The sequence below is a fragment of the Schistocerca cancellata genome, chromosome 5 (assembly GCF_023864275.1).
Source record: "Schistocerca cancellata isolate TAMUIC-IGC-003103 chromosome 5, iqSchCanc2.1, whole genome shotgun sequence".
Lineage (NCBI taxonomy): Eukaryota > Metazoa > Arthropoda > Insecta > Orthoptera > Acrididae > Schistocerca > Schistocerca cancellata.
The window spans coordinates 103437368-103452860 of record NC_064630.1 but is presented as its reverse complement, the minus strand read 5'-3'; the positions used below and the strand labels follow the sequence as shown (position 1 = coordinate 103452860).

General features: G+C 44.0%; 1 protein-coding gene across 1 annotated transcript in view; it reads right to left on the bottom strand.

Annotated features, from left to right (window-relative positions):
• Positions 1–15493, bottom strand: part of LOC126188257 (uncharacterized) — a 317657-nt gene that overhangs the window by 181452 nt on the left and 120712 nt on the right. The window contains exon 5 of the mRNA XM_049929823.1: positions 4928–5110. Within this exon, the coding sequence (XP_049785780.1) occupies positions 4928–5110 (183 nt within the window). The remainder of the gene's footprint in view (positions 1–4927; positions 5111–15493) is intronic.

The following is a 15493-nucleotide window of genomic DNA, read 5'->3' as shown; positions in this document are numbered from 1 at the left end:
TCAGAGAATGTATTTCATCCAGCACATTCAGAAGCTTTTTCTAAATGCAAAAATGCCAAAAATTTATGCTTGCTTTCCTTCAACCTATCTTTTAAGATAAAGTATGTAGCTTGCTGGTAGATTAACCCTACCGTGACCAGTGGGACGTGTGTCCCACATAAAAATTAATTCCCTGAGGGGTATGGAAATCCCACATTTGTCTCGTGCTACGATCTAGCTTTGAAGGTATCAACTGTTTGAAGCCAACAGTCTCACAGTTAGTTTCAGAGCTTTTCTACTTACACACATGACCAGCTTCGACACGTTCTGTCTCATTATGAAGTCCTTGGCAATTTTTGTTTTTTGGACATTAGACCGTGGTAGATCGCAGGTTTCTAAGTTTAACCTTTCGTATCTAAACGCTGAGATAACGTCAGAGGTATTAGAATACGCAACATTAGGTTCAGAAACATGCCTTGAACACCAGCCTAACGCCTGTAAAACAAAAATGGCCAAAGAAACAAATACCTGCAGAGAAAATTTGCATTTTTTCACCACTACGAAGTGTTAAACTGAATGTACAAAAAATTAGTCACCCCTAGAGAAAACATTGTGAGCATAATGTAATACGGTAAAATTCCGCTTTAATGTTGATAACCAGCTGCATTCGGTTAGGAAGTGAGTCCACTACGTTATGCACCTAAGTCGCATCCACCTTAATCCACTCGCTGAGGATTTGATCGCGAAATTCCTCAAAATTGCGTGACTGCCGATGTCGGCGTTTTACCCGCGTTTCCAAAATGTACCATAAATTTTATACGGGGTTCAAGTAAGACGATTTTGCAGACCAATCGAGATGTAATGGAGGGGGGGGGGGAGGGGGGAGTGTTCGGAATACCGGTCACATATTCTTCCAGCCCGAGGAACTTCGCTGTTATCGTCTTGAAAAATAGGGGTGTTATTAGCGTACTCGTAATGCAGATGTTGACTGAAAGACAACACCTGATCATTCAGAATGTTTAGATAAACATGCTGATTCATATGTTAGTGGTCATCTCAATGAGTGGGCTCAGACCATAAGAAAAATACTGCCAAAAAACCACAGACCAAATTTTGTCTTGCACCTGAACTTGCACACATTCAGGATGAACTGCTTCGTCATGCCTTCGGTGCAGTCTTACGCCGTGATTCGTCAGAGTACATTAAGTTCGGCCAGTCGAATACAGTCTAAGTTGGATGTTTCCTAGCCCACTCAAGACGGGCAGCCTTACCTCTTGCGAGGTGACAGACTCCAAATACTCATTGAATGCAGTTCAAATCGCAATGTTTTCCCTCATACGGATGGGTATGGACTGCCCTTCCATTCACTGCCTGCAGCAGTTCCTGTAAGGTATAGCGATTCTGATTCATAAGCCGTGAGGAGCGTCATCGGTCCCTCTGCCAGGATCTTTTTTGACGCGTTTCATGGCCGCGTGTGTTACACCACTGGTTGTAGACACATTGAACTGTCCACCGCGGTACACCACCAAATCCAGCAACATCACACATCGTATGGCAGTGGTTCCCAACGTGGGAATATTTACCTCCTGAGGTGTAAAATGAAATTTTGTAGAAAGTAAAAAACTAGTTCAGTAGTGTTGTTGTCTCAGAAGTGAACTACTTTCAAAAGATCATTATTATTATCATTACTATTTTGAAAAACTGTAATTCTGATGACGCCAGTCACCAATAATTGTATTTTTTATTTCCAAATACTAGCATTAATCCGGGAGGCAATGTGGGGGAGGTTACAGGTTTTCAAAGGAATGTATGAACAATTCTTCCTTGTTACTCAAATACTCCACCTACTGCACAAGTACTTCGTATCATCCATCTGTGACAGTATGCCTTCTCCGAGTTGTGTGTATTTCCCACAAAGGGGCAGAAATTGCTTCATTATTCACATCGATACAATATGTGATCTGAGATGACAAGACAGCAGTTATTATGTAATGGCTACTATATTGTTGTGCGGCAGTGGTCAGACGCAAACAATTGGCATCCTGAAGTCTTTCAGTTTCTATGATTTCAGGGGAGGAGTTTAGGAATCTAATGGTACATAAGCAGCAGGTGTAGTATACACTTGGTTGATTTCAAAATGGGGTTGCAGGAGTGTGAGTGAAACAAGTGTCACTAGGGAGAGGAGTGGTGCAGAGGAAGCACGTTTTGTAATAAGTATCTATCATCAATGTGGATAATTAGCTCCCATTTCTGTGGAGGAGTTGTGGGTAACACGATGCACTGAGAATTACTTTATCTTTCTACGAATTTAAAGAAAGATGTTTTTAGAATTAAGCGGTACCAGTTGTCTCATTGACTCATTATTTCGGCGTTTAGTAAGACACCTACGAAAACTAAATATCATTTGTATTCTACCAAAAAAATGTCCAAAGAAAATTATTTTTCATACTAAAGTTTAGTTAGGTGCTAATGTTGTTGATGGTGGGGGGAGAGGGGTGGGTACTCGCCAATATCTGATTGCACTCAGGGGTAATAGTATCAGAAAAGTTGGGAACCACTGCCGTATGGCCATGGGCACGGCCTAATATGGTTGCCCCTTTCTGTCGCTCTCTCACGTCCTTACATTTACCCATGTTTCGTACAATGTCCCCTTGAAACATAAATGTCTCAGTGATAGCTACTTCTCTATGGTTAAGCAGAGGCAGTGCGGCAGAGCACGTGACTCAATCGCTGTGCCATCTGTTGAGGCTTAACGATTCATTTCTGCGTGCTCATTGGGGTGTCTATATATTTCTGGTGAGCTTACATGGACAGTCGTGACGGATGATCAAGAAAGTGATATAGTGCTCGTCAGCAAGAGCAGCGCATGTGAATTAATGGACGATCCAACATGGAAAACGCGATAGCTGGAAGAATCACAAATTCCAATTGGTAAATTGCAAGAGCGTGACAAGTGCGAGAATTATCGCACAATCAGCTTAACAGCTGATGCATCCAAGTTGCTGACAAGAATAATACACAGAAGAAAGGAAAAGAAAACTGAAGGTGTGCTAGATGACGATCAGTTTGGCCTTACGAAAGGTAAAGGCACGAGAGAGAGGCAATTCTGGCGTTGCGGTTGATAATGGAAGCAAGACTAAGGAAAAATTAAGACATGTTCATAGGATCTGTCGACCTGGAAACTAGCCATAGACAACGTACAATGGTGCAAGATGTTCGAAATTCTGAGAAAAATAGGGGGGAAGCTATAGGGAGAGACGGGCAATATGTATAAAGACCCAAGAGTGACTAATAAGAGTTGACGATGAAGAACCAAGTGCTCGGATTAAAAAGGGTGTGCCGGCTGGAGTGTCCGAGCGGTTCTAGGCGCTTCAGTCTGGAACCGCGCGACTGCTACGCTCGCAGGTTCGAATCCTGCTTCGGGCATGGATGTGTGTGATGTCCTTAGGTTAGTTAGGTTTAAGTAGTTCTAAGTTCTAGGGGACTGATGACCACAGATGTTAAGTCCCGTAGTGCTCAGAGCCATTTGAACCATTTTTTTTAAAAAGGGTGTAAGACAGGGATGTAGTGTTTACCCCCTACTGTTCAATCTGTACATCGAAGAAGCAATGATGGAAATAGAAGGAAGGTTCAGGAGTGGAATTAAAATTCAAGGTGAAAGGACATCAATGATACGATTCGTTGATGACATTGCTATCTTGAGTGAAAGTGCAGAAGAATTACGTGATCTGCTGAATGGAATGAACAATCTAATGAGTACAGAATATGGATTGCGAGTAAATCGAAGAAAGACGAAAGTAATGAGTTGTATAAATGAGATCAGCGAGAAACTTAACGTCAGGATTGATGGTCACGAAGTAGATGAAGTTAAGGAACTCAGTAAAATAACCAATGACGGATGGAGCAAGCAGGACATCAAAAGCAGACTAGCGATGGCAAATAGGGCATTCCTGACAAAGAGAAGTCTACCAGTATCAAACGTCGGCCTTAATTTGAGAGAGAAATTTCTGGGAACGTACGACTGGAGTACAGCATTGTATGGTAGTGAAACATGGACTGTGGGAAAACCGGAACAGAAGAGAATTGAACCATTTGAGATCTGGTGCTACAGATGAATATTGAAAATTAGGTAGACTGCTAAGGTAACGAATGAGGAGGTTCTGTGCAGAATCGGAGAGGAAAGGAATATGTGGAAAAACTGATAAGGAGAAGGGACAGGATTATAGGACATCTTTTAAGACATGAGGGAAGACTTCCATGTTACTAGAGGGAACTGTAGAGGGCAATAACTGTAAAGGAAGACAGAGATTGTAATACATCCAGCACATAGCTGAGGACGTAGGTTGCAAGTGCTACTCTGAGATGAAGAAGTTGGCGCAGGAAAAGAATTCGTGGCGGGCTGCATCAAACCAGTCAGAAGACTGATGATCACCCCTCCCCCCCCCCCCCCCCCCCCAAAAAAAAAAAAAATTCTACGATGGACAGCAAATGGGAAATTGGTCAAACAAATCTGTTCAGTGCATGATCGCTGTCGTATAGAACTGTATGTCAATCACTGAAATATAATAATTTAAGCAACCATTTGTTACGCATGAGCACTATTGCGTATGATTTGGCTCCCAGAGATAGGATATTCGGATAGAATTACAGACTAATCGCCTCGGTGGTCTACTGATGTGAACCCCTATCCTCTACTCGATGGAACCAATAAAAGAGCACCTTCAGCTACATTTCATGCATTATCTAAGTGGGCCATCCGACATATTGTTCCACGTAATATTAGGTTTGAGGCCGAACGTCTCAAAACTGATGGCTATGGAAGGATTTATTTACCTCTGGCTCCTCAAAATCGTCATTAGTGTCAACATGACCTTGCAGCTGTAACAAAAGCGAAACGGTCAAGCACACTATTTAGGTCGATGCATCGGCAGCCTCACAGAATGCCTACCTTATCGTCTTCAAAACTGTCACGCAGCCGGCGCGCGCCCATCACGACCATGACTACCAGTACGGCGTCCACGAGCCACAGCAGCACAAAGCGTGACGTCAGCAGCATCATCAGCGCCATGCATAGCGGCTGCAGGCCCTGCACCAGGTTCTGCGTCGACTCGTCCAGCTGGCTGAAGATCGGCTGCGTGAAAACCACACAATGTTAGCATCCAGCAGCACCTGTCAAGCATATTCAGCATGACTTCAAGCAAATACTTCCTATCTAAATAATTTACCATTTGATTTCCGTGGCATCTTAAGATGCAACTCCGTATCTTTACCCAGGTGTTGTGGATGTCTTTATACGTGGAGCCAACCTTGTCACAGCGCTGTGGACACGTATACTCGCTCCACCTTCTAGGGGTCTGCGTGCTATGGACGCATATACTGGATTCGTGCAAAAGTTCGTAGCGTTTTTACATAATTTTACACTACTGGCCATTAAAATTGCTACACCAACAAGAAATGCAGATGATAAACGGGTATTCATTGGACAAATATATTATACTAGAAATGACATGTGATTACACTGTCACGCAATTTGGGTGCATAGATCCTGAGAAATCAGTACCCAGAACAACCACCTCTGGCCCTAATAACGGCCTTGATACGCCTGAGCATTGAGTCAAACAGAGCTTGGATGGCGTGTACAGGTACAACTGCCCATGCAGCTTCAACACGATACCACAGTTCATCAAGAGTAGTGACTGGCGTATTGTGACGAGCCAGATGCTCGGCCACCATTGACCAGACGTTTTCAAGTGGTGAGAGATCTGGAGAATGTGCTTGCCAGGGCAGCAACCGAACATTTTCTGTATCCAGAAAGGCCCGTACAGGACCTGCAACATGCGGTCGTGCATTATCCTGCTGAAATGTAGGGTTTCGCAGGGATCGAATGAAGGGTAGAGCCACGGGTCGTAACACACCTGAAATGTAACGCCCACTGTTCAAAGAGCCGTCAATGCGAACAAGAGGTAACCGAGACGTGTAACCAATGGCACCCCGTACCATCACGCCGGGATATGTGCCAGTATGGCGATGACGAATACACGCTTCTAATATGCGTTCACCGTGATGTCGCCAAACACGGATGCGAGCATCATGATGCCGTAAACACAACCTGGATTCATCCGAAAAAATGACGTTTTGCATCCATGCACCCAGGTTCGTCGTTGAGTACACAATCGCAGGCGCTCCTGTCTGTGATGCAGCGTCAAGGGTAAGCGCAGCCATGGTCTCCGAGCTGATAGTCCATGCTGCTGCAAACGTTGTCGAACTGTTCGTGCAGATGGTTGTTGTCTTGCAAACGTCCCCATCTGTTGACTCAGGGATCGAGACGTAGCTGCACGATCCGTTACAGCCATGCGGATAAGATGCCTGTCATCTCGACTGCTACTGATACGAGGCCGTTGGGATCCAGCACGGCGTTCCGTGTTACCGTTCTGAACCCACCGATTCCATATTATGCTAACAGTCATTGGATCTCGACCAACGCGAGCAGCAGTGTCGCGATACGATGAACCGAAACCACGATAGGATACAATCCGACCTTTATCAAAGTAGGAAAGGTGACGGTACGCATTTCTTCTCCTTACACGAGGCATCACAACAACGATTCACCAGGCAACGCCAGTTAACAACTGTTTGTGTGTGAGATATCGGTTAGAAACTTTCCTCATATCAGCACGTTGTAGGTGTCGCCACCGGCGCCAATCTTGTGTGAATGCTCTGAAAAGCTAATCATTTGCAGATCACAGCATCTTCTCCCTGTCGGTTTAATTTCGCGTCTGTAGCATGTCATCTTCGTGGTGTAGAAATTTTAATGGCCAGTAGTGTAATAAACGCCTCGGTCGAGCATAACAGAGACTTTATTCATCAATAATATTTTGTCCTTCACTTTTTACAACAGTCTGCCAACGCTGGGGTAACTTTTAGATTCCGCGAATGTAGAAACCACGTGGTTTTAAGGCGAAGAAGTAGAGTTATGTTCAGAGCGCATTGTCATCCGGAAAGGAAACTCCTGCAAGGTTGTTCGACAGAGTATGGAAAAGGTGAAAATCTAAGGGCGCAAGATTGTGAATAAGTTGGGTGCGGAATGACTCCTGTATAGCGTTTCTTGTCAGTCTAGGAGAATGTGGGCGGAGGCTGTAGTAGAGTAGCATCACTTTACGCAGGCTTCCTGGTCGTTGTCCTTGAACTGCATCTGAAGCACGTCTCAGTTGTTGATAATAAATGTTTGCAGTGGTGATTACACCTGGGGGAAGCAACTCGTAGCACACCACATCGTTGCTGTTCCACCAGATACGTAACATTATCTTTTGTGGATGAGCGCAGGTCTTTGTAGAGGGAGTTTCTGCTTTGTTTGGGATCAGTCATTCCTTTCTTTTTTATGTTAGGTTAAAGACACCATTTCTCGTCACCAATAACAACACACGAGAGGAATGGTCGGTGTTGTTCACGAGTCAACGGATGAGGAGCAAGCAGAGATACACATATTGAAACCCACTGATTTTTGTGATTTTTGCTTAGAGCATGCGGTGTCCATACACCTTATTTCTGAACCTTGCTCAATGCATGAAAACGTCGCACGATGGTGAAATGATAGCAGTTCATCCCATTTTCCAGTTTTCTCGATTATACTGACGTGGATCATTGCCCATTAATGCGTTTAAACGATCTCCATAAAACCGCGATGGTCTTCCTGATCGTGCTGAGTCAGTAATGTTAAAAGGATCCTCCTTAAAACGAGAAAATAATTTTATTGCCTTGCTCTGTCCAATGACATTATCCCCACATATGGTGCAAATATGTCAGGCTGCTCTGCTGGTGTCACACCTCTACTGAACTGAAACAGAGGAATGTGTCGCAAATTTTCCGATTTCTCAACTTGGCACTCCATTTTAGAGCAGCCACAGCTCCATTCCCCATCTCCAAACGACAAAATAACTATATGTAAACACAGATAGCAACTGTGAAATAAAAATAAAACTTTGTAATTTACAAATCGACCCATAGCAACCGGAATACCAACACGCAAAACAAAAACGCTACGAACTTACGCACCAACCTAACAGATGCAGTATCAGTCAGGTTCCTGTCCGTAGTGGATGTCTCAGGACGAACAGCCGTATTTATGTCGTAGTACACCTTCAGAGTTCAGGTTGCTTAATTTAAGTATTTATGGGCGTTTACCATTGGGACGTCCTGTGAAAGTTTTCGGCTTTTTTATAAGTTCCTGGCTATTCTTCAGTATTGATACTAGACTGTTATTCACGTTGCCCTGTTCCATACAGGCGAAGTACACGTAAGTTTTGCCACGAAATGATACGTCATCGTAGTTACAGATAATACAAAATCGTAGACACTATGGATGATAACATGTACGAGATCGCGTCACAACCTGGTTTACTCTAGCATAGAATTCCGTGGAACGAATCATTCTGTAGAAAGGTTGTTAAAGAATACATGGAACTCAAACACTGCCGATAAGGAGGGAATAGAAGATTTTTAAATGTGGTTCTACAAAAGAGCTCTGAACGTGAAATGGCTGTTATTGGTATTTTCAGTCATTTGCTTTATCATACAGATAAAAACATTCCGTCTTTTGCAAATGAATGTTTTGTTTGTTTCTACCAAATACATACATCAAAAAAAGTTTTGCATCACCCCGGTTCCCGGAACTCCTTTTACTGTTCAGTGATGTCACTATACCCGCCCAAAGATGTAAACAACCATGCATGAGCAGCGCCTATTAGACGGAGGGGGTCCGACAGCTGATCAGTTTCAGTCTTTCCACGAGGAAGGAGGTACACGGTGTTGTCTGTAGTCCGACCATGCCTAGACGGTCAATACCGCGGTTCGATCGTGTCCGCGTTGTTACTTTGTGCCAGGAAGGGCTCTCAACAATGGAAGTGTCCAGGCGTCTCGGACTGAACCAAAGCGATCTTGTTCGGACATGGAGGGGATACAGAGAGACAGGAACTGTCGATGACATGCCTCGCTGAGGCCGCCCAAGAGCTACTACTGCAGTGGATGACCGCTACCTACGGTTTATGGCTCGGAGGAACACTGAAAGCAACGCCACTGTGTTGAATAGTGCTTTTTGTGCAGCCACAGGACGTTGTGTTACGATTCAAAGTGTGCGCAATAGGCTGCATGATGCGCAATTTCACTCTCGAAGTCCATGGCGAAGTCCATCTTTGTAACCACGACACCATGCAGCGCGGTACAGATGGGCTCAACAACACGCCGAATGAACCGCTCAGGATTGTCATCAAGTTCTTCACCGATGAGTGTCGCATATGCCTTCAACTAGACAATCGACGGACACGTGTTTGGACATACTGTCCAGCGAGTGCAGCAAGGCAGATGTTCCCTGCTGTTTTAGGGTGGCATTATGTGGGGCCGACGTACGCCGCTGGTGGTCATGGAAGGCGCCGTAATTGCTGTACAATACGTAAATGGCATTCTCCGACCGGTAGTGCAACCATATCGGCAGTATATTGGCGAGGCATTCGTCTTCATGGACGACACTTCGCGTCCCCATCGTGCACATCTTGTGAATGTCTTCCTTCAGGATTACGACATCGTTCGACTAGGGTGGCCAGCATGTTCTCCAGACATGAACCCTATCGAGCATGCATGGGAAATATTGAAAAAGGCTGTTTATGGACGACGTGACCCACCAACCTTCCTGAGGGATCTACGCCGAATCGCCGTTGAGGAGTGGGACAATCTGGACCAACAGTGTCTTGATGAGCTTGTGGGTAGTATGCCACGACGAATACAGGCATGCGTCAATGCAAGAGGACGTGCTACTGGGTATTAGAGTTACCGGTGTGAACAGCAATCTGGACCACCACCTCTGAAGGTCTCGCTGTAGGGTGGTACAACATGAAATGTGTAATTATTCTTGACAGCTCATTTAAATTCTAACTATTTATAGATGTTTGGTTGTTTTATTTTCCAGTTACGATCATTTTTATGACATGTGTCACGCCTACACTGATACTCTCATCCCCCCCCCCCCCCTGCCGCCGAGTCCTTCAGGACGAAACTGTGTACCCCATATGTCGGCGTCTAGAGTTTTAGACAAAGCAGTGATGTTAGTGATAGTTAGTGTCTGGTACCTTCCTTGCCCCCACTCCAAGGCTCCCAGGAGATGGGCGGCGGTATCTGTGTACACAGCCTGCCTGACTCTACAGTAAATCTCAAAGCGTGAAAAATTTTTTTTCGGAATGTTTGCGTAGCGGGTTTCTCTATTTACTGATAAGGGGAGCCCGTGACGTTCGGATTACTGATTTACTTCAAACTTTGTACGCTTTTAATAGTTCATTAGGATAACATAGTGTGGAAATAGTGAGGCGCACCACTTAGGCGAATTCGAGAAAGTCGCAAGAGAAATTGTGCGCGTCATTGACGTACCGGTGCCTTGCTACCCTGAGAGCAAGCTGGCGGCGGTCATGTGGTTAGCGTTCAAGCTCCGTAATCGGTGGACCGCTGGATTGAGTCCCCCTCACCTTCTTTTAGTTTGTATTTTTTCAACACTAGTCAAATTATTCCCTCATATCAGATTTGAAAGGTAATACGATGGAAGGACTTGTGTAGCAGCATGGAGTTTTGTTGAATTTCCGAAGTTATTTTTATGTTTACTGAATTTTATTATTACAACATTTATTATGCGACTTTTGTTTCACCGAGCAAGGTGGTGCAGATGTTAGCAGACTGGACTTGCATTCGGAAGGACGACGGTCATCCAGATTCAGGTTTTCCGTGATTTCCCTAAATCGGTTCAGGTAAATGCTGGGATGGTCCCTGTGAAAGACCACGGCTGACTTTCTTCCCCATCCTTCCCCAATCCGATGGGAGCGATGACCTCGCTGTTTGGTCCCCTCACCCAAATCAGCCAAGAAACCAGCCGTCTTATCTTTCTATAGGGAAGATAGAAACTTCATGAAGCGTCTTCAAACTTGTTCACATTTGATTGAAAACGAACCAGATGTAATGTCTCTTGCAGCGTTCTCTCCGCGATATTTTCAGAAATTTTATAAATTATATAACTCAGTACATATCACGAAATATCTCTTCTTATCTTACCGATTCCTAAACTTTAATATACGATGATTATCAATGCAAAGTAGTTTCAAGCCCTATTATTCCTTGGAGCGTCCATTTACTCCGTGGAATAGCTTCTCTGTTATCTGTTTTCTCTTATGAAAAGAATGAGGATGTACAGGGCTATTACAAATGATTGAAGCGATTTCATAAATTCACTGTAGCTCCATTCATTGACATATGGTCACCACACACTACAGATACGTAGAAAAACTCAAAGTTTTGTTCGGCTGAAGCCGCACTTCAGGTATCTGCCGCCAGAGCGCTCGAGAGTGCAGTGAGACAAAATGGCGACAGGAGCCGAGAAAGCGTATGTCGCGCTTGAAATGCACTCACATCAGTCAGTCATAACAGTGCAACAACACTTCAGAACGAAGTTCAACAAAGATCCACCAACTGCTAACTCCATTCGGCGATGGTATGCGCAGTTTAAAGCTTCTGGATGCCTCTGTAAGGGGAAATCAACGGGTCGGCCTGCAGTGAGCGAAGAAACGGTTGAACGCGTGCGGGCAAGTTTCACGCGTAGCCCGCGGAAGTCGACGAATAAAGCAAGCAGGGAGCTAAACGTACCACATTCGACGGTTTGGAAAATCTTACGTAAAAGGCTAAAGCAGAAGCCTTACCGTTTACAATTGCTACAAGCCCTGACACCCGATGACGAAGTCAAACGCTTTGACTTTCGGCGCGGTTGCAACAGCTCATGGAAGAGGATGCGTTCAGTGCGAAACTTGTTTTCAGTGATGAAGCAACATTTTTTCTTAATGGTGAAGTGAACAGACACAATGTGCGAATCTGGGCGGTAGAGAATCCTCGCGCATTCGTGTAGCAAATTCGCAATTCACCAAAAGTTAACGTGTTTTGTGCAATCTCACTGTTTAAAGTTAACGGCCCCTTTTTCTTCTGCGAAGAAAACGTTACAGGACACGTGTATCTGAACATGCTGGAAAATTGGCTCATGCCACAACTGGAGACCGACAGCGCCGACTTCATCTTTCAACAGGATGGTGCTCCACCGCACTTCCATCATGATGTTCGGCATTTCTTAAACAGGATATTGGAAAACCGATGGATCGGTCGTGGTGGAGATCATGATCAGCAATTCATGTCATGGCCTCCACGCTCTCCCGACTTAACCCCATGCGATTTCTTTCTGTGGGGTTATGTGAAAGATTCAGTGTTTAGACCTCCTCTACCAAGAAACATGCCAGAACTGCGAGCTCGCATCAACGATGCTTTCGAACTCATTGTTGGGGACATGCTGCGCCGAGTGTGGGAGGAACTTGATTATCGGCTTGATGTCTGCCGAATCACTAAAGGGGCACATATCGAACATTTGTGAATGCCTAAAAAAACTTTGAGTTTTTGTATGTGTGTGCAAAGCATTGTGAAAATATCTCAGATAATAAAGTTATTGTAGAGCTGTGAAATCGCTTCAATCATTTGTGATAACCCTGTATTGTATGTATTGTTGAGCTAGTCGCCATCTTGATGAGATTCTGTATGAGAAGGAATTTAATACATGAACTAAACTCAAGTAAGTGTGTTCGCGTATTATTTTAACTGATTATTATTCACAGAGTCTGCCTACTACGCTGTGTTGCACGGGATCAATGGGGAACGTCTGATTTACACTGGACGAACCTGCCGTTTTGTACGCTCAAGATATCCAGTTACTTCAAATAAATAGGCTAACAAGGTCTTACCAGCAGATCTCCGGTCTTCCCCATGTGATCACCGAAAGTTAATAATTATTACAAATGTTTTCAGGAGATCGACTGACAATTTTCGTCGCACCGAGACTTCGAAATTGCTTCACTGCCTTATGGAATTTAAGTTAAGCTCAATTTAATCAGGATAGAACAGTATTGAACTGTGTGAATGTGATAAGCCTGCTTTGTGAATGAAAATTCCCTTAACATACGCATGTTTTTACTATCCTGAGCAGTGAAGCTAAATCAAGCCGGTGTGAGAGAGGTTTTTAAATTTTTTGAATGCCACACAAAAATATTAAACAGAGATACTTGTCTTGAAGATGCTATTCAGATACATTCAATCGTACATCGCCATTTTTCGTCACCGATATTGATAAAAATGTAACGTTACGCATTGTTTGCATCCAAAATTGTTAGAAGAAAGAAATTTTCCACAATGTCAACGAGTTTTGCTTTTCCTTAAAAACCCTGAAGATTCCTTGTGCTTCGGGGAGAATGTCATTTTTTCAGTGTAGTAGATGCCGTTATTGTTTATGTTTACCATGTCTGTATAAAAAGTATCGTCCTGCAACTAGCCTCATGTTCGGGCGTATTATAACTCATTGTACCAATGAATCAAGTTACTGACACATTTATATATCGATGTTTGACTTGGGCTTTCCAAACTTGTTCCCCTTCTAGAAACCTGTCTCTACACGTCGAAGAACCCAGGTGCAAAGCGTTTTTCGGTACGTTAACCAGTTGCAGATGTAAGGGATTTCGAAAGTCACGACAGGCAACAGGAAAACTTCATGAGCGCTTGGTCGTTTACTTGTCGGTAGTTATAGATATAATGTTTACTGCGTTAGGAAACAACCAAATAACATTGGAAATTTAATAAAATTTCATGCGAATACCGTGTCTTTTCATAATATTACCTTTCAAATGTAATACAGTACTGGAAATCTGTATTAAAGGCGTGGTTTCTACTAAAGCAATAGTACAAAGTATGAAGTATACATGTATCGAATTTATTATTAAAGTAATATATACATATAAGACAAATAATCATGACGGAATTTCACAGTTTCTTTTATAACACGAGTAACAAGATAAGGCATTTCCATTTCCTGGATGTAAATTGGTATAAGGACACTCACTGTCCTGTTGTGTTGTTGCATTGTCAGTACTTAGCCCAACCTCCGTTCTCCCTAATTACCTAAAAAATTCTTTTCGGCATTGACGCCGTTAGTGTTTGTAGTGCTTGTAGTGGATTTACCGCCCACTTTTCTCGTACCGCTCTTTTCAACTCGCATATGGTCTCAAATTGCCTTCCACTGCGATAAACACGTCTTGCAAGAATCCAAAATGGCTCTGAGCAATATGGGACTCAACATCTTAGGTCATAAGTCCCCTAGAACTTAGAACTACTTAAACCTAACTAACCTAAGGACATCACACACACCCATGCCCGAGGCAGGATTCGAACCTACGACCGTAGCAGTCCCGCGGTTCCGGACTGCAGCGCCAGAACCGCTAGACCACCGCGGCCGGCTTGCAAGAATCCTGCAAAGCTTTTCCTCGTGGTTCAGATCCAGGCTACGTGCAGGCCAGGCCAAAAGAAATCCATATATTTACCTTCAAACCACTTTTAGTTGTAGCAGAAACATGGTCAGATGCGTTATCTTGGTGAAACGTTAGACTTTTGTCCCCTAGGTCCTCATAAATTCTAATCAATTTGTCTCTAGCATCTCAGTGTGCATCTTAAAGTGCATTGTAGTGCGTGATTTATCTTAAGCGCAGAAGGCTGCCCTAATCATAACACTTCCACCACCAAAATTTGTGCTCATTCTCATCTGCTGCTCTGTTCTCCGATCATACCAATCATACTGAAATCCATGCAGCCCATCTAAATTAAACTTCTCATCATCACAGGAGATCACTTTACCCCATTCTGACATTTTTTTTCAACAAACTCCAATCTAGTCTGTTTATGTTTGAATATTACAGCAGGTTTCTGCAGTCGTTTCTTGAGTGCAAGAAGTTTGTCATGTGACAAAACTTGTCGTACACTTCTGAAGTTACTAGCAACTATAAACCGGCAACAAGGGGTTTGCGGCCCCTCTTTTGCACAAAATTAAACGTTTCGATGGCTGAGACGGTTTTCTAGTTTCCCCATATTTTCCGACTTGTCCATATCGCGCACCCAGCCTAACGAAATTGTGAGTCACTGTACTTGGACGTTTCAACTTTTAGCGATTTCACGATTAGAGTGTCCCATTTCCTTGTACGCACCTATGTTTGCTTTTTCATTACGTGATAACTGTTCTCCGCGTGGCGTTGTCACAATCGCTGTTAACGTACACAGCACGCACTGTCACTAACGGGGTCTTTCCTGTCTGCAGAAAGGGACATACGCACACACTAACACGGGACAGAGCCGGCTGTCTTTGCGCCGAGTTCCACCCTCGACCACCTGAACCGTTGCAGTCTTGTTATATACTGTACTACTGACATCAAATGCGATACAGTTTGACTGAATTTGTCGATATACTTGATCAGTAGTGAAATTTTCTCGGGCTTCCGGCCGCTCCAGGTGGTTAAAATACCACGAGCTTTCGACCGAGCTCTCCCCGGTCACTGTCAAGTGGTAAGACTTGACTGCTGTGTCGCCGTGGCCGCGTCGTTATATAGCCGCACTGCTGGCTGTGACGTCACTG